Genomic DNA, 20,000 nt, shown 5'->3' with positions numbered 1-20,000 from the left:
ACCTTCAGAGTAAAGCAAGGCTGCGTACTCGACCGATCATCTTTAACATCTACTTGACAGTCATCACACTCCCCTTTCGTCAGGATATCGAAACACGCAATGGCGTACCATTTTGGTTCCGGCTTGACGGTAGCCTATTTAGTCTACGTCGACTCCAGGTGACCAAGGCCTCAATCTTAACCTTTCTTGACCTCCAATACGCCGAGGACGCCGGCTTCGCTTTATACATAGCTGAAGGGCTGCAGTGTGTCCTTACGGCAATATTTGACTCCTACTACAGTACTACTCTCGTGATCAACCACGGAAGGCTGAAGTGGTCTGTCAGCTAACAGGCCCACCGTTAGACGACATTGTTTTTTACGTCGGCGCTGATCACCTCAACGCCGTAGATCGTTTCGTCTATCATCTTTAACCTGCACATCGGACGATAAAATTCAGAATAGGATCCGAATGGCTTCCAGTGCCTTTTGACGCCTGACCAGACGCATCTTCCTCAACAAGAACTTTACAATTTTTATTAAGGTCGCGGTGTACAACGCCATGTGCATCTCTATCCTATTATATGGCTGCGAGGCCTGAACGATCTACAGGGTTCACGTCCAGAACCTGGAAATCTTCTAATCCGGTCACTGCAGCAAATCCTTGGCACTACCTAGAAAGAGCGAGTCCTTCACACCAGCATTCTTCCAACAACCAAGTCCATCAGTATTGAGGTACTCGCCATGCAGCGTCAACTTCGCTGGTTGGGCCACGTCATCTAGATGGTCGAAAGCTGCCTCCAAAGACAGTTTCTGTACGGCGAACTATAGGTCTGCCAATGAAATGTCGTTGGTCAGAAGAAGCGTATAAAGACCACCTTCATGCAGTCCTCAAACAGTGAAATATTCCCTCCGATGACCTAGAAAAGATGGTACTTTGAGACATTTTAGCGTTGAATGGCGCGAGTATTATCTCCAATATGAACACATTGATAATTCTGGTGGAAAACTAAGGTCTCCAATTGAATTTCTCGTGTGTTTACCGAGAAGCAATTAAACATGCTAGTGTTGCCACATACCATAAAAAATTACTATGATACCGCGTATTCAAGTGTCGGCTTCACATTTCCAGAAATTGTACGTTTTGAATTTTTATATGTTGGTCTGCATGAAAATATTTGTTTTTCTTGTTTATATTTTTGTACCTTCATGATATTTCTTCGCCTTTCTGTTCTTGGTAAATGTCGGGAGCTTTTAATTGTGCTTCCTCTTTGAACTTTAGTGAATTTCAACTTTCTCCCCAGGTCGAAATATTTCCGGGGAAAACGCATCCACGGAGACTGGGATATCCGGGTGGAGCAGGCAGAGTTCCGGGAGCTGAGTGTGACCTCCTCTTCTGACGGAGGAACCAACGTGTCCATGGTGGTCTTTAGAAACGGAGCAAAGGTGGTCAGGTAAGATGAGCAGGGTAGGATGGACTGAAATAAGAAAAAAAAAAACATGGTAGAGGAAGGAAAGGGATAGGGCAAATGACGAGATCTGGAAAAAGGGAGTGGGTAAGGACAAGAAAAATAGAACTGTAAAAAGTAAAGTAAAAAATACGGGGGGGGGGTAGTAAGGGTAAGGACAAAGAAGAGGGAGGGGAAAGTGACGTGTGTAATGTTCAAAAAACTCACAATATCTGCCGGCTTTACCAGAAAAATCGAGCGGGATTCAAATAAAGAAATATGGCGTCGATTCTGTTTATTTGCTTACGAAAACAAGATATTTCAAAGATGGTAAATAATTACCCTCTTTCCCTGGATCCAAATAAATGCACAAACATAATCATATAAAAAATATATAGCAGACCATTATAATGATAATGGTAGTATTAATCAAATCTAACCAATTCAAAACAAGTAAATATAGAAATGGCGGGAAGCAGACGACAGACCACCTAGCAAGGCGACTTAAGGGCGATAGTCGTATCTTTAACATACTCCCCACCATAGGAGCATTCAATCTCCTATTAAACTAGACAACCACAATCAAATCATGTAACACTTAAGAATGAGTCCTATGCATAGAGTCCTTGATGATATATAAGGCTGACTCAATTCTCAAACTCAGGTCTTACAAATCAAGCAGAACATGGGGCTTAACTACCCGTCCACTTCGAGAGGCTTTCACCAGTTCAAAACTTTCAACATCCTCATCCCTTGCAACATCCTTCTCATCAGGCATAGAACACTCTAAGGGATTATCAATATCTTCATTAACACTGTTCGTTTCAAAACAACTTTCCAGATCATGCAATTTCTGAACAGGCCTACAAAAAATTCCTTTGGCAGTTTTGACATTGACACACCTATACCGTCCCTGCCAGGAGGTAACTCAATAATCACACCTAAAGGCCAACTCATTCTAGGTACATTATCTTCTCTTAACAATACAACAGAACCCTTCTTCAAATTACAATTGGGTTTGGATCCCTTCACTGTGAGAGGTAAATTCCTTAAATAGTCATCACTCCACATTTTCCAGAATCTGTCGAGTTGCCTTTCTCGAACATGTTCTCTTTCATTTAAGTCTTTATGGCTAACAACATCCAAATGCTCATCAGAATCATGAGGTTGAAATCCAGCTACTCGACCAATCAGAAAATGTGAGGGCGTCAAAGGGTTCTTTACATCATAATATTCACTTACATAAGTCAGAGGTCTTGAATTGATACAAGCCTCTACTTCAAACAAGGTTGTTTCAAGCTCACATTTAGTCAAGCATCTAGTGCCAAGACATTTCTTCAATGCATATTTAACTGACCTCACAAGTCGTTCCCACCAGCCTCCCCACCATGGGGATCTGGGGGCAATGAACTTCCACTCGGGACTCAAGACACTAAAGTATTGCTGAAGAGCTTTGGCAACACAACTGATTGGAAGTCCACGCTTGGCAGAAAATCTGCGTAGTGCTAAAAGACAATCAGGCACTGAAAGTGAGTCTGTTAACTCTAAATGAACAGATCTTGTAACAGCACAAGTGAACAACAAGAAATACAATTTCTGAGATAGTTGATCAACTGAAAACAAGGGACCCGCATAATCCAATCCAGTTATTGCAAAGGGGAAGGTAGATTTAACCCTCAATTCTGGCAAAGGAGGGGCTGACTGACTACATGGTCTAGAATCAAATCTCTTGCAAGCAACACATTCTCTACAAACTCTTTTGGCCACTTGTCTCAATCCAACAATCCAGTAAGAGTTTCTAATGGTGGACATGAGGGTGTGAACACCAGCAAGTTTCAAAATGTTATGCTGAAACTGTACTATAAGTTTGGCCACATGACAATTAGGAATTATAATGGGGTGCTTGCTGTCATAACTTAAGTCAGAATACTGAAGTCTACCTTTGACTCTCAGCAATCCATTAGAATCTAGAAAGGGGTCATATTTTATCAAGGAAGAATTTCTAGGAAGGGGTTTCCCTTGAGACAAAGCATTTCTTTCATTCTCATAACTTTCTTTCTGAACACAGATCAAAATATTGTCCTCTGCTTTGATCAACTCCTCATAAGTGAGAGGGCCAGAATGTTTTGTGCCATCAGGTTTGCAATTAATAATGAACCTCTTAACCCAGGCAACAATATTCATAACTTTGCTAAATTCACTACATCTACTAAAGTCAAATACAGATGTGGCTTTCTCATTAACATTCAAGGCTGTTCCCTCTCCCTTACTCTCTTTACAGGTGTGAGCCAAAATGTGTGTCTCACCATCAATATTAGCTCAAGCATGGAAACATGAGGAACTAGATAACTAATTGGGACCCCAAGCCACATGTTATTTGAAATTAGTTGATCAGCCAAAAGACCTCGGGTCATCAAATCAGCGGGGTTGTCTGTACCAGGGCAATGGAACCAATTGCTTGGAGATGTTAATGTCTGAATTTCAGTTACTCTGTTAGCAACAAACATCTTCCACCTATTAGGATTACCTTTTATCCAAGACAGAGCAACTTTAGAATCTGTCCAGCAAACTAATCTTACACAATCATTCAAACGTAGTGTAGATTTTACAAATGACTGAGACGAGCACACAACAAGGCTCCAAGAAGTTCCAGCCTGGGTAACGTAACCCGTTTGATGGGAGCAACCTTTGTCCTAGCCATAACAAATGATACATGAAACTCCTTATCTGATTTAGGTATACGTAGATATAGACAGCTACCATAACCATTTTCAGATGCATCACTGAAAGCATGTACCTCTAATCCTACTAATAAACTTAAAGATGAATCTGGGTAATAACATCTATGGATTTCAAATGTCTTAATACTTTGAATACCATCAGTCCACAGCTGACATTTCTGCTGCAAGTCATGTGATAGGATTTCATCCCATCCAAGTCCTAGACGCCAAATTTCCTGAAAAAGTATTTTAGCATACATGGTGAAAGGACTTATTAAACTAAGTGGGTCAAACAGTCGAGCAATCAAACTCAATATGTTCCTCTTAGTGAAATTCAAATCGAAGTTACAATCCAAATTAAGTCCCTTGAATGAAAACACATACTTAGAGGCTTTTTAATGCATTCCCAATAACTTTGTAATCTCACCAACTTAAAAAAACTGGTTAAGTTGATGAGTTAAACTCTTACTGTTAGAATTCCACTTGGACAAAGTCATGCCAGCATCTGATAATATACTCTGAGCTTCACGAAACATTGTATTGGCTTCTTCAACAGTATCTGCTCCTGAGAGCCAATCATCCATATACAAGTTTTCCTGAAGCTCTTGCACTGTCACTGAAACAGGATATGAATTCAAATGATGTCTAAGAGTGGCATTCAGTAAAAATGGACTACTGGTGTTACCAAAGGGCACCCTTACAAACCTCATTACACGTATGGATTGTCCGCACTGCCACAAAAACCTATGAACATCCTGATCTGGGCGCTGAACTCTAATCTGTAAAAAGGCTTTGGTTATGTCAGCAGCCAAGCCAAATTTCCATCTTCGGAATCTTAGTAATATTTCAACTAGATCTGGGATTAGTGAAGGCCCAGATTCAAAACAGTCATTCAAAGAAACACCATTAGATCCCACTGCTAAAGCATCAAACACAGGCCTAATTTTTGAGGAAACACATTCCTTAATTACAGGTCTATGAGGCATATAGTAAATGGGATAGGGACCTTCCATTTCAGATTGAGGAACTTCTTCTATGATATTACTGTCCTCATAACTCTTGAGAACTTTATCATATTCAATTCTTAAACTAGGGTTCCTTTCAAACTTAGAGTTAAGCGTAGCTAACCTCTTCCTTGCTCCAGTCTCATTTTCAAGCAGACTCAACTTAGAAACATCACTTTTCCAAGGAAGAGCAACCTCATACCTGCCATCAACAAACTTAACTGAATTCTCAAAATTATCTAACACTGGGTCTTTGGGAGACTTATCCCTTCCAGCATAAATTCCAATACTTTCAAGGCTCCAAAATTCATGGAGCTCAGATTCATTAACAGGTTTAGCAGTACTCATACACAACATCTGGTGAGATACATTCTCTTCCTGGGTTTTCATACAAGAACCAGACAATATCCAACCAAACACAGACTCAAAGGCCACTAAATCATCACATCGTATAAGGTTCTCTGGGGAAACAAAACGCCAGTAATTATCCACACCAATCAGTATATCCAAAGTGAGGTCACGATCACGTCCATAGTCATCAGCTAACTGTAGATGTGAAAGGGAATGCAAAACATCGGAGGGAATCCTTTGACGGCTTAAGGGTGGGCAAATGGTCTCAACTTCGACCGCTAATATTGAGTGAGGATTACCCTGAGTGTCAATCACTTTCACATCATATTTCCGTTCTTTTCTATTTTGTGATTTCTTATTCCCAAAGGTTGAGTATGAAGTGTACTTAGATGTAACCCACTTGGGTTTGATTCTTCTAACAATATCATGGCTCACATAAGTAGTGTCTGCCCCTAAATCAAACATGGCAAAAGCATTAATAGATTTCCCATTATTAGTTAGAGTCTTGATCTTAGCAGTTTGCAAGACAGTGGACCTTTTAACTCTCTGATCATGAGAGATGCCAACATGCTCAACAGTACCACTACCAGTATTGACTGCATTATTAACTTGTTCACTGGGGGTGTGGGCGATACCCTGTCTACTTGGTGAATTATTAGTGACACAAATTGTTTTGCTTGTTCTGCAAAACAAGACATTGTGATATCCGGAGCACTGCGCACACTTCACTTTTCCTCTACAGTCCTTGGACATATGTCTTTTGACGAGGCACTTAAAACAAAGTCCTAGGGATTTCACTTTCTCTTCACGTCTAAGGATATCCAATCTCAATATCTGATTGCACTTTTCGGACTTGTGTCTTTTCTGACAAAATACACACTATTGTGGTCCTTCTTCAGCTGACGTCTGCAAGGCTGAAGCCGAACTAACTTTTCTTCTTTCGACATCTTGTGGTGTGTTGCTCTTCTCCATGGACAAATCCTTAAAAATCTCCGATCGTTCACGACGCTGGATCTCGGTTTGCAGAAACTTCATTAACCAGTCCAAATCGCCTTCACGTCCAGCACTTTCCCTCGACCACTCCAGACGGATGTCCTGTGGTAGGCGAGCTACGATGATAGGAGTCAACACTATGACATACTGGTTACCGTTGAACCCAAGGGCTTCCAAACTTCTTATATGCCGCAACAGTTGGTCTCGTAACTTCCATAGGGAGTCACATTGATTAGCTCCTTTAGCTCTTGACGTCAAAGAAGCGTTCATTAAACCCGACACATGGGCGAATACGATTCTTTCAGTGCTGCCAAATCTATCTTTGAGTAGATCACATGCTATCTTATAATTTGCAGCGGTAATCGCCAAACCTTGAATGACAGAAAGTGCCTCTCCTCGAAGAAGGGACTACAGGTATGAGAACTTGCTTATAACAGGCAAGTCACTCTGGTCAACCAGAGCTTCGAAGCGGTCCCAGAAGGGTTGCCACTCTATAGCTTCGCCAACATTTTAGGGATCTCTAAACTAGGTAACCTAACCTCTGATCTATCCTTAGAAGAAACGGAGATAGAATCACTTACAGCAGTCATATCCTTCAGGCGCTTGGCAGCCTTTGCTCTAATCTTCCTGGCAGATTTTTGAAACTTGTCAGTTTTATCCATATCTGACTCTACTTCGTCAGAGTTCAATTCCAACTCCACTGCCGTCTGGTGCTTCTCAAGATCTGCAAGCCTCTTGTCAAATGTGCAAATGGTAGCTTCTAATAATTCGAGGCTGGTAGCGTCATCATTCAATAAATCTTCTAATTCCTTGACGCTGCGCGTCACCCAGCCTTTGGCTGACGCTCTCTTTTTCTTAGCTTCTTGTAATTTGGCAGACATCGTGTCAAGCCTTAAAAATGGTTAATCTTATTCTTAAAGGACTTAGATAGGGTTTCCCGGGTCTGGGCACCAAATGTAATGTTCAAAAACCTCACAAAATCTGCCGGCTTTACCAGAAAAGTCGAGCGGGATTCAAATAAAAAAAATATGGCGTCGATTCTGTTTATTTGCTTACGAAAACAAGATATTTCAAAGATGGTAAATAATTACCCTCTTTCCCTGGATTCAAATAAATGCACAAACATAATCATATAAAAATATATAGCAGACCATTATAATGATAATGGTAGTATTAATCAAATCTAACCAATTCAAAACAAGTAAATATAGAAATGGCGGGAAGCAGACGACAGACCACCTAGCAAGGCGACTTAAGGGCGATAGTCGTATCTTTAACAACGTGAGAGGGAAAATTACTAGGAACAAGGAGAAAAAACATAACATGAAAGAAAAAGGGACTTGGGAGGGTAAAAAATACAACATGGTTGGGGAAGAACGAGACAAAGAAGTGAAGAGGAGAGAGTAATGGGAACTGAGGGATGCTCACATTGTCGGTGAAATGGCAAATGGACTTCAATATCTCAAAGTGCAGCGTGTTAAACGTAGGGCTACACAACCCCGAAAACAGATATAGCTTAGATAACACGTTTCTAGATAAAACTAAGTACGAGAGAGAATTGGGAGTTCTAGGGAGTCCTGCCTTAAATTCAGGAAACAGTGCATGAGCGCCAGGAATAAAGCTAAAAAAGCATTGGGTTTCATTGCCAGGACGGTTACGAATAAAAGTACAGAGGTAATTATCAAACTCTATCTAGAGTTAGTTAGACCCATCCTTGACCATGCGATACATTTTTGGTCTCCGTCTTATAGAATGGACAGTAATATTAGTACAGGGGAGAATGACCAAAATGATACATGGACTCAGAAATTTACCTTACGAAGAGAGGCTTAGGCACCTTAACTTACACTCCCTGGAAAAACGCAAAGTGCTGGGTGATCTGATAGAGGTATTCAAGTGGATCAAAGGCTTTAACAAGGGTGATGCAAACAAGGTCATCATACTGAGATAACAAGGCAGGACTCGCATTAATGAATTTAAATTGGACAAATTTAAACTTAAGAAGGAAATAGGTTAGAATTGGTTTACGAATTGGGTGGTCAACGAAAGGAATAAACTTAGTAGCTATGTAGTGAGCGCTGAAATTATAGGTTGTTTTAAGAAAAGGTTAGACAACTTTATGAATGGGTATGACAGGTAGTAATGGACATGGAACTGCCTAGTGTAGGCCTTATGGTCTCTTGCAGTTATTTATTCTTATGTTATTACGAACAGGAAGAAAATGGAACGGAGGGATTGGGACCTACGGGTATAGATTATCGTTAGGAATTTTATGAGGTACAATCCTCGCAATAAATTCACTCTTTCCCCTTCACCTGTCATCACTTTCCTCGAACTCCCTTAAATGCTGGGTATCAAAATTTATGTACAATGTTTAAAAACAACTATGATTACTGACGACGTAATATAGATTGCATATTTGTCTAGTTTTTGCTATGATAAATTAGAATTCATAATGCTTATATCAAACACAATTCTATATAAATTCAAATAAAGACGTTTAACATTAGGAACTTATAAGTCATACAAGTTGTTCAATTTATTTCATGCGAAACAAAGGTTATTACAAGCCCACCAACATCTTCCTCATGATATGGAAATAAATGGATATGTAAAGGGAATTCATGGAATACAAAAATGCAAACAATGAGCAATTACAACCAATACTATCATTAACAATAAAAAGAATAAAGATTTGAAATAAAAAACATTAACCAAGCAGATCAATACTCTAATCCAACTAGGAATTATTTGTGCTCTGTCCATGGTACATCGAGGACCAAATTCCTTCCTGATGATGTGTCTACCAAACAAGAAATAGGTAAATAAAATAGATTGCGTGTTTGTGTCTGTGTTTGTATAACGCATACACACACGCAACAAAGAGGTTGCTGGTAACGCAGTGAAGTTCAGTAGTTAATGAGACAGGGTAGCTTGAATTGTGATTAGGCTGTGTAATAGGTACTCTGAAAATTATTCAGGTTTATGAACCAATTTCACAGACTTCGGACAAAAAATTGAGTCCTTCTATGATTATTTAAGCCAGGTAATGGATTAAGAAAAAAGGAAATACACATTGGTAATGGGTGACTTTAATGCTAAAGAGGGGAAGAACATGGGAGATTAGTCGTACATTGGAAAGTTTGGAGTAGGGGAGAGAAATGACAGAGGTGATGTTGGTCAATTTTGCAGAGAACTACAAAATTAGTTAACAATTTCTTCCAAAAGCGTGTATGTCGTAAATTGACCCGGAGAAGTCCAAATGAAACAACAAAGAATGAAATAGATTTCATATTAGGATATGAGAGGAAGATCGTTAGCAATGGTCATAAATGAAGTAAATATAGGTAGTGTCAATATAATGGTAGGCTGCATAGCCAAATTCAGTTTTAGAGCCGAGAGAAATAAATTGGTTTTAAAGAAAGAAAATAAGCCTTGCAAAGGTTAAGGATAAGAAGAAGAAATTTCAGTTAGAAACTAAAAATAGATTGGAATCCTTAAGAAATAACGATGACGCCGTCAAAAGTGCAAATTAGGGACTCGGCAGAAAGTAGGAAGTACAAAAAATATTAGAGAAAACTAATACTCCTCATCTACAAATGACCTAATTAAAAAAGGACTATGCAGATCAAATGCAGGAGAGATGAAACACAGAGACTAGAACTAAGCAATCTTATTAACAAAATATTAAAGGAGCCGAACACAGACATGCTTTAGGATGGCAGCAAGTGATATGTTTGAAAGATAGAGGTGGAGAGATCATTAAACGTAGAGACAGAATGGTAAAAAAGTAGGAGAATTTGATCAAGAATTTTACTCGTCAAAGACCATAATTGAGCCAGTAACTTCATCTGTAGACGTTAATCGTGTATCAGAAGTTACCATGGGAGAAGAAGAGTTTGCTCTGAAAAACATGAAACTAGGAAAAACACTTGGGGAAAATGGTATATTGATAGATCTTCTGAAAGACGCAGGGAAAGAAGTTCATTGTAAGTTAGCTCAGTCAAGAAGGCGTTCATGAATCCTGGTGCAATGCTATAGTGATTTTGCGTCATAAAAAGGGATACCAGAAGGACTTTAGTAACTACCGACCGATAAGCTTGCTACCATATGTATATAGTTTATTCTCCAAGGTCCTCACAAATAGACTAAGTCAAATTTTAGATGGGAAAAAAAAAAAAATGGCAGGTTTCAGAAGCGGATAATTGACTCTAGACCATTTGCAGGCAATGAATTAACAAATCGAGAAAACGACAAAATATAATATACCTCTTTGTTTAGCTTTTGTAGATTACCAGAAGGCCTTTGACTTGGTAGAACAAATAGCTCACTTCGCAACCAGGGTGCAAACAAACATGCCGTAAGGGTTCTGAAAAAGGTTCTTGCAAAATGTTCTGCCGTAATTTGACTGCATGAAGATACAGATGAGATAAAATTTGAAAAAGAAGTACGACAAGACACAAGACAATACAGTTTCAACCAAATTATTTACAGTTTGCTTGGAAGAGATTTTCAAAAGGTAGTGTTGGGAAGAGAAAGGTTTGAAGATAATAGCGAATATTTTATCCACCAAAGATTTGCGGATGATATTATTTCTATTTCAGAAAGAACAGGCAACTTGCAAGATATGCCGAGTGATCGGAAGAAGGAAAGTTTGAAAGTAGGTTTAAAAATGAATAAGAGTAAAAACAAAGTAATGTTCAACACGAAAGTTAAAAAAAAAGTTCAAAAGAGATTATAATTGATGGTTAGATTCTTGAAGAAATTGAAGAATATAATTATTTACGCAAGATGGTGAAAGTTACTGAAGAACATGATAATGAAAGAAAAAATGGCTATTACTATAGGTTGCGGACGACACTGCGCTTGTGGCAGGGTCAGAGGAGGGATTGAGGAAGCTGGTGGCAGAGTTTGGGAGAGTATGTGATAGAAGAAAGGTGATGAGTATGTGATAGAAGAAAGGTGATGAGATGTACAAGGGGTGAAAGTGGCAGTAGACTGGAAGTGAACATTAAGGGAGAGCGACTGGAGGAAGTGGATAGTTTTAGATACTTGGGTGCAAGTGTAGCAGGAAAAGGTGGAGTGAAGGTGGAGGTAGAATGTAGATTGAGAGAAGCGAGTAAATGCCTTGGTGGATTAAAGAGTGTAATGAGGAATAGACATTTAGGAATGGATGCGAAGAGGAGACTGTATGAAGGAGTGATTGTGCCAACAGCACTGTATGGGTCAGAAACGTGGAACATAAGAGAAGAAGAGAGAAGGAGTTTGAATGTGTTTGAGATGAGGTGTCTGAGAAGTATGGTGGGGGTTACTAGGCTGGATAGAGTGAGAAATGAGGAGGTGAGGAGGAGAACAGGGGTGAAAAAAGAGCTGGGAGATAGAGTTGATGAAAGAATATTAGGATGGTTTGGACACATGGAAAGAATGAGTGAAGAAAGACTAGTAAAAGAGGTATGGAAGGCAGATGTGGAGGGAGTGAACATGAGGGGACGTCCTAGGATGAGGTGGATGGATGGGGTGAAGGGGGCTTTGGGGAAGAGGGGAATGTCTGTTGAGGAAGGAAGGGAGAGGACGGAAGACAGAGGTGAGTGGAGAATGGTTGTATATGGATGATGTTGTGATTGCATGAGGAGGAATGGGCGGGGGGGTGGGGGTGGGATAGTATGTGTGAGTAAATTTTGACGCAGCCCGAAGGGATTTCTCCCCGTCCTCTCCTTATATGCAAGGGGGGACGGAGAGGGGGGGTCGCCGATTAAATGAAGCGGCCTTGCTGTGGATGTGCTGTGTCTTGCGACACTGCTTCTGACCCAGGGCGGTGGGCAAGGTGCAGGGATGACCCGTCATCCAGGAGGTGCTCAGATGAGAGGGAGGGTGGGAGGGGTGTGGAGTGTATTTAGGGATGAAATGGGTGGGAGTGTTTTTATGCCTTTCCCTTTTTGGCTACCTTCCTTGAAAGGGGGAAAAAGCCTTGGTATATGTATGTATGTATGATGAAATCATGGAAGCTCTCTACTTTTATATTTAAGACATAAATTTTACAGTCAATGCATTCTGCCAGCAATAATATAAGGTGTGAGACTTAGAAACTGACAATGCATCACAGCATCATCGATACACAACCATTCTCTACTTACCCTTATCTTCTATCTTCTCCCTTCGTTCTTCAACAGATATTCCCATCTTTCCCAATTCCCCTTTTACCCCATCCATTTATCTCATCTCAGGTTGCCCCTTCATGTTTACTCCTTCCATCCTTGCCTTCCACACCTCTTTCACTAATCTTTCATCACTCATTCTTTCCATGTGTCCAAACCATCCAAATACTCTTTCATCAACCCTATCTCCCAACACCCTTTTACTCCGGCTCTCTTCCTCACTTCCTTGTTTCTCACTCTATCCAGTCTAGTAACCCCTACAATACTTCTTAGGCATTTCATCTCAAACACATTTAAATTCTTCCTCTCTTATGTTCCATGTTTCTGTCCCATATAGTACTGTCGGCACAATCACTCCTCTTAGCATTTATTCCCAAATGTCAATTTCTCATTACACTTTTTAATCCACTAAGACATTTACATTCTTCTCTCAATCTACATTCTATTTCTACCTCCACTCCTCCCTTTCCCGCCACATTCACACCCAAGTATCTAAAGGTTCCCACTTCCTTCAGTCTCTCTCCCTTAATACTCACTTACAATTTGCTGATATCCTCTACCCTTGTACACCTCATCACCTTACTTTTCCTCACATTTCTCTTGAATTTCCTTTTTTTCGCACACTTTCCCAACTCCGTCACTAACTTCCTCAATCCCTTCTCTGATCCTGCCACAAGCGCAGCGTTGTCAGCAAACAACAACTTGTTTATCTTCCATTTTTCTCCATTTTCTTTAATTATCTCTAATCACTGGCCAATTACCCATACCTTTATCTCTCGCACCACCCCATCCATGTATAAACTGAACAACAAGGCGACATATTACATCCCTGGCGAAGTCCCAACTTTACCTGAAACCTCTCACTCTCTCCATTTCCAATTCTAACATAGGCTCTATTACTCTCGTAAAAACTCTTGACTGCTATTAACAGCTTTCCTCCTATCCCATATATTTTCAATACCTATCACAGTGCCTTCCTGTCTACCCTGTCATAAGCTTTTTCCAAATCCATAAAGTCCCCAAAACATCCTTATATTTTCCTAAAGCTTTCTCACATAGCTGCCTTACCACATATCTGATCCTAAACCCACACTGTCCCTCACTAATTACTCCCTCTGTTCTTCTCCTAATTCTCTCGATCAAAACCCTCCCATAAGCCTTTCCAACTACACTCAACAAACTGATCCCTCTGAAACTACTACACTCACACTTGTCCCCTTTTCCTTTGTAAATTGGAACTATACAAGCACTCCTCCAGCATTCTACCCTCTTTTAGACAGACATTAAACAGTCTCATCACCCAGTCAACCATCACTGTACGTCTTCTTTATGGACACTCCGCATAAAATTCACCCAATCCAGGTGCCTTACCTTCTCTCATATTTTTGATGACTACTTTCATCTCATCTTTCTTTGTTTCTCCTCCTTTTTTCTTATTCATCACTCTCATTTTCTTAACGCTTCCCACTGCAACTACTTTTCTCTCCCTATCCTGCTTCACATTTAACAACTCCTTAAAATACTCGGCCCATTTTCCTCTTACTGCCGTCTCTTCTGTTATCATCTCTCCATCTGAACCTTTTACTTTTTCGTCTCTATTTGATTTGCCTCCTCTTCCTCTCGTAATTTCATTCCAAAACATATTTTCATTAATTTAAATATATTCTCTCATACTTTTACCCCATTCCACATATTCTCTCCTCTTTGCCTCCTTTATCTTATGCTTTACTTCTCTTTTCTTTGTACTTCTCATATGATTCTCTCCTTCTATTTTGTAACCAATCTGTGAATAGCCGTTTCTACTCTTCTACAACCTTCCTTTCTTCATCTTTTCACCACTCACATCACTACTTCTATTTCCTCCCGTCCTCCTTGTTCCACACACCATCTTTGCACACCTTGTGACTCCCTCCTTGAGACATCTCCATTCCTACTTCACTCCTAGTTCTACTCTATCCTTCACTGCCCCTCACTCTTCTCTCAGCTTCTTCTTGTACTCCTTTTCTTTCTCTTTCTCATTTAAGCAGTTTACTGTAAGCACCTCTCTACCTTCTGACCTTTTCCTCTTTCTCCATCTGTCGTCCACTCTCAACTTACATTTCACCAAAAAATTATCTGATATTCCCCTACTCTCTCCCCTTAGAACATGTATAACCAAACCTCTTCCTACTTTTCTGCTGGTACCACTATATAGTCCAATAAAGCCCTATCTACCACCCTTCCATCCACCACCCTCTCACATGTATACTCATGCTTGATTTTCTTCCTAAACATTGTATTTATTATTATCAACACTCTTTCTAGACATATCTCTACCATCAATTCTCCACTACAATTTTTTCCTGGAACTCACCACTTCCCATCCACCCCGTCTGGGGTATTGGCTGTTTGCTATTGTGGGGCTAAAAACTGCTTAGTAGCATGCAGCTCATACTTTTGGGTTCATAAGGAATTATCAACAAAGGACTCGATAAGAAGAAATAAAAAAAAAACCGTAGAAGCAGCGCACATCTGTACAGAAGACACCAACAATCATAGGGAAGGATTTGTCAACCTGGCTAGAAAAACCGGAAACATTATAATAGCGGAAACAAAATCAACAAGGCACGATCCCACAGGAAGACATATTCCCACGATGAGCAAAAATCCCCAATGAAAACCAGCGAGACAGAGTCCCCGGAGCTCTTGTATATAAGGCGAGATGTATGTACTTTTGTCATTCTCTCTGAGGAAGGCATACACCTGAAACGTAAGGGAATGAATTACCCCCGCCGTCATTCTGAGTTTTCCTACACCAAATTTACTCAAATTTGTCAACTCTGATTATATATATAAATATATATATATATATATATATATATATATACATGATTTCAAGAAATCTACAGCGACAAGGGCGTTGTTGAGTTTATATTGGAGCTTTAATTTCTCTCGTACAACAAGTTTCTGTGATGGTTCCAAATAGCTGAGAAGGTGTCCAAAAGACATTTGGTGCGGTTTTCTCTTTTTTAATTCTCCTATACGTATTTCGACCTTACTCGGTCATCCTCAGGGAGGGAGTAACAATAGTTGGTGATTACAGGGGTTTAAATACAGGCCGTACATTGGCCGAACACTGGGAGAGGTCATTTCATGTAGCCGTGATCCGTAGCCCTGCGTACGTGGAAGTAGCAACTTCCTTGTGGATTGTGGAAAGGGGTGTTATTGTTTGTGTTATGTGCGTTATGTGCTTGGGAGTGTGGTTGTAGGCATGAGTTGTATGTTAATGGAAGGTTTCTCGATGTATATGTTCACTGCTTCGGCCATCTTAAGGCGAAGGGGGTCGTGAGCTTTGTAGATTATTTTAGTGTTTTCGTTTAGTGTTTGTCTGGTGATGGTGGTTTTGTGTTCTTTTGTCATGTGTGTTTTGATGGCGCCATTCTGGAGGTGGTATGTGAGGTCTTTTTGACTTCTATGACCCTCTCCAAAAGACTCACATACCACCTCCAGAATGGCGCCATCAAAACACACATGACAAAAGAACACAAAACCACCATCACCAGACAAACACTAAACGAAAACACTAAAATAATCTACAAAGCTCACGACCCCCTTCGCCTTAAGATGGCCGAAGCAGTGAACATATACATCGAGAAACCTTCCATTAACATACAACTCATGCCCACAACCACACTCCCAAGCAGTACACGCACATAACACAAACAATAACACCCCTTTCCACAATCCACAAGGAAGTTGCTACTTCCACGTACGCAGCGCTACGGATCACGGCTACATGAAATGACCTCTCCCAGTGTTCGGCCAATGTAGACATATGTGAGGTCTTTTTGACTTCTATGACCCTCTCCAAAAGACTCACATACCACCTCCAGAATGGCGCCATCAAAACACACATGACAAAAGAACACAAAACCACCATCACCAGACAAACACTAAACGAAAACACTAAAATAATCTACAAAGCTCACGACCCCCTTCGCCTTAAGATGGCCGAAGCAGTGAACATATACATCGAGAAACCTTCCATTAACATACAACTCATGCCCACAACCACACTCCCAAGCAGTAGACGCACATAACACAAACAATAACACCCCTTTCCACAATCCACAAGGAAGTTGCTACTTCCACGTACGCAGCGCTACGGATCACGGCTACATGAAATGACCTCTCCCAGTGTTCGGCCAATGTACGGCCTGTATTTAAACCCCTGTAATCACCAACTATTGTTACTCCCTCCCTGAGGATGACCGAGTAAGGTCGAAATACGTATAGGAGAATTAAAAAAGAGAAAACAGCACCAAATGTCTTTTGGACACCTTCTCAGTTATTTGGAACCATCACAGAAACTTGTTGCACGAGAGAAATTAAAGCTCCAATATAAACTCAACAACGCCATTGTCGCTGTAGATTTCTTGAAATCATGTATACAACATGGCCTCCTTCCAAAAATATATATATATATGTGGATATATATATATATATATACATATATATGTGTGTATATATATATATATATATATATATATACATACATGCAAGGTTGACCACGAAGAAAAAATATTAAAGCAGAGCGCTTTCTTGTATTCACATCTTCAGTGTAAATAATAGATATGCACTTAAGATGTGAATACACGAAAGCGCTCTGCTTTAATAGTTTTTCTTCGTGGTCAACCTTGCATTTTCAAGAACACACGCTTCCAGTGTTTTTCCTGCATATACATACATACATGCATTCATAAATACATACATACATACATATATACATACATACATACATACATACATACATACATATATACATACATATATACATACATATATACATATATATACATATATATGTATATATATACATATATATATATACGTATATATATATATATATATATATATATATATATATATATATATATATATCAGACAATCTCCATGAGAGTCACGCAAAAGATTCGAACCTGCTGCTACTGGACTCATGATAGGTTCCATAACACCCGCCTTAGACCACTCGACCACTGACGATTAAAACCATAGGAACTCATAACCTATCTGGTTATCGAGATTGGGGAGGGCCCTAACTGCTCCCCCATATAACCACCCGTTTCACACTATGGCCAATCGCACTCGTGGGAGGGATAAGGACCGGAACGAATCCCTTTAACGCTTATCGCCATCGTAACTATATGAGAAATTTGCTAGTAAACAGCGACATCAATCAGACAATCTCCATGACAGTCGCGAAGAGGATTCTAACCTGCTGCTACTGGACCCAAGAGAGGCTTCATAACACCCGCCTTAGACCACTCGACCACTGACGATTAAAACCATAGGAACTCATAACCTATCTGGTTATCGAGATTGGGGAGGGCGCTAACTGCTCCCCCATATAACCCCCGTTTCACACTATGGCCAATCGCACTCGTGGGAGGGGTAAGGACCGGAACGAATCCCTTTAACGCTTATCGCCATCGTAACTATATGAGAAATTTGCTAGTAAACAGCGACATCAATCAGACAATCTCCATGACAGTCGCGAAGAGGATTCTAACCTGCTGCTACTGGACCCAAGAGAGGCTCCATAACACCCGCCTTAGACCACTCGACCACTGACGATTAAAACCATAGGAACTCATAACCCCATATAACCCCCGTTTCACACTATGGCCAATCGCACTCGTGAGAGGGGTAAGGACCGAAACGAATCCCTTTAACGCTTATCGCCATCGTAACTATATGATTGATGTCGCTGTTTAGTAGCGACCCTAGATGAGCTCTCCGAAGCTCCTCACAGTACATAAGAACATAAGAACATAAGAAATAAAGGAGACTGCAAAAGACCATAAGGCCTACACTAGGCAGCTCCGTATCCATCACCATCTGTCATCCCCATCCATAAAGTTGTCTAATCGTTTTTTAAAACAACTGATAGTTTCAGCGCTTACTACATGGTTACTAAGTTTATTCCATTCATCGACCACCCTATTAGTAAACCAATTCTTGCCTATTTCCTTCTTAAATCTAAATTTGTCCAGTTTGTACCCATTACTGCGAGTCCTGCCCTGTTGTTTTATTATGATGACCTTGTTTGCATCACCCTTGTTATAGCCTTTGATCCACTTGAACACTTCTATTAGATCACCCCGCACTCTGCGTCTTTCCAAAGAGTGTAAGTTTAGGTGCCTAAGCCTCTCTTCGTAAGGCAAATTTCCGAGTCCTTGTATCATTTTGGTCATTCTTCTCTGTACTGATTCTAATGAATTTACGTCCATTCTGTAGGACGGAGACCAAAACTGTACCGCATAGTCAAGGATGGGTTTAACTATCGCTAGGTAGAGTTTAATAATTACCTCTGCACTTCTATTCGTTACCGTCCTAGCAATGAAGCCTAATGCTCTGTTAGCTTTATTTCTGGCGCTAATACACTGCTTCCTGGTTTTAAGGTCCGGACTCACCAGAACTCCCAAGTCCCTCTCGCACTCAGATTTTTCTAAAAACGTGTTATCTAAGTTGTATCTATTTTCGGGGTTGTGTAGCCCTACGTTTAACACGCTACACTTAGAGATATTGAAGTTCATTTGCCACTTCACCGACCATGTTAACAGCTTATTAAGGTCATCCTGCAGAATCTGGGCGTCGTCTCCTGACCTAATTAGGCGTCCTATTTTAGTGTCGTCCGCAAACTTACTAACATCACTATTTAACCCTTCGTCCAAGTCGTTTATATACATAATGAACAACAAGGGACCCAAAACCGAGCCCTGGGGGACCCCGCTAGTAACATTGCCCCACCTACATTTTATTCCATTTATGGTGACCCGTTGCTTTCTGTTACTAATCCAAGCTCTAATCCATTCTAACACTTTTCCTCCTATGCCATGGGCTTTCATTTTATTTAGTAGTCTCTGGTGTGGCACTTTGTCCAACGCTTTGCTAAAGTCAAGGTAAATATCGTAATTTTCATTGTTGTCTGCCGCCTTATATACCTAAGTGTAAAAGGATAGAAGATTAGTCACACATGACTTACCCTTGGAGAAACCATGCTGTCAAACACGAATTAAATTATGCCCTTCAATGTGTTCTCTGAGTCTATATATTATTATTGATTCAAGCATTTTTCCTATAACCGATGTCAAACTGATTGGCCTGTAGTTGCATATAGACAATCTATCTCCCTTCTTAAAAGCAGGAACAACGTTTGCCTGCCTCCAAGCAGTAGGAACAGAACCAGTGTCTACCGATTTATTGAATATTTCTGTTAACTGGTCGCAGATTTCAAATTTACACTCTTTAAGCATTCTTGGAAAAATTTCGTCTGGACCCGGAGATTTTGTAGCTTTAAGTCTGTCAATCT

At 40.3% G+C, this 20,000-nt stretch overlaps 1 protein-coding gene across 6 annotated transcripts in view; it reads left to right on the top strand.

Annotated features, from left to right (window-relative positions):
• Window positions 1-20,000, top strand: part of Syn (synapsin) — a 747,383-nt gene that overhangs the window by 500,866 nt on the left and 226,517 nt on the right. For all 6 annotated transcript variants that reach the window (XM_076177098.1, XM_076177097.1, XM_076177095.1 and 3 more), the window contains one exon: window positions 1,283-1,432. In XM_076177098.1, the coding sequence (XP_076033213.1) occupies window positions 1,283-1,432 (150 nt within the window). The remainder of the gene's footprint in view (window positions 1-1,282; window positions 1,433-20,000) is intronic.

Source organism: Oratosquilla oratoria, chromosome 40 (genome assembly GCF_046742065.1).
Source record: "Oratosquilla oratoria isolate Oo_2021 chromosome 40, ASM4674206v1, whole genome shotgun sequence".
NCBI classification, from domain to species: Eukaryota; Metazoa; Arthropoda; class Malacostraca; order Stomatopoda; family Squillidae; genus Oratosquilla; species Oratosquilla oratoria.
This window is presented reverse-complemented; position numbering and strand designations above follow the sequence as displayed.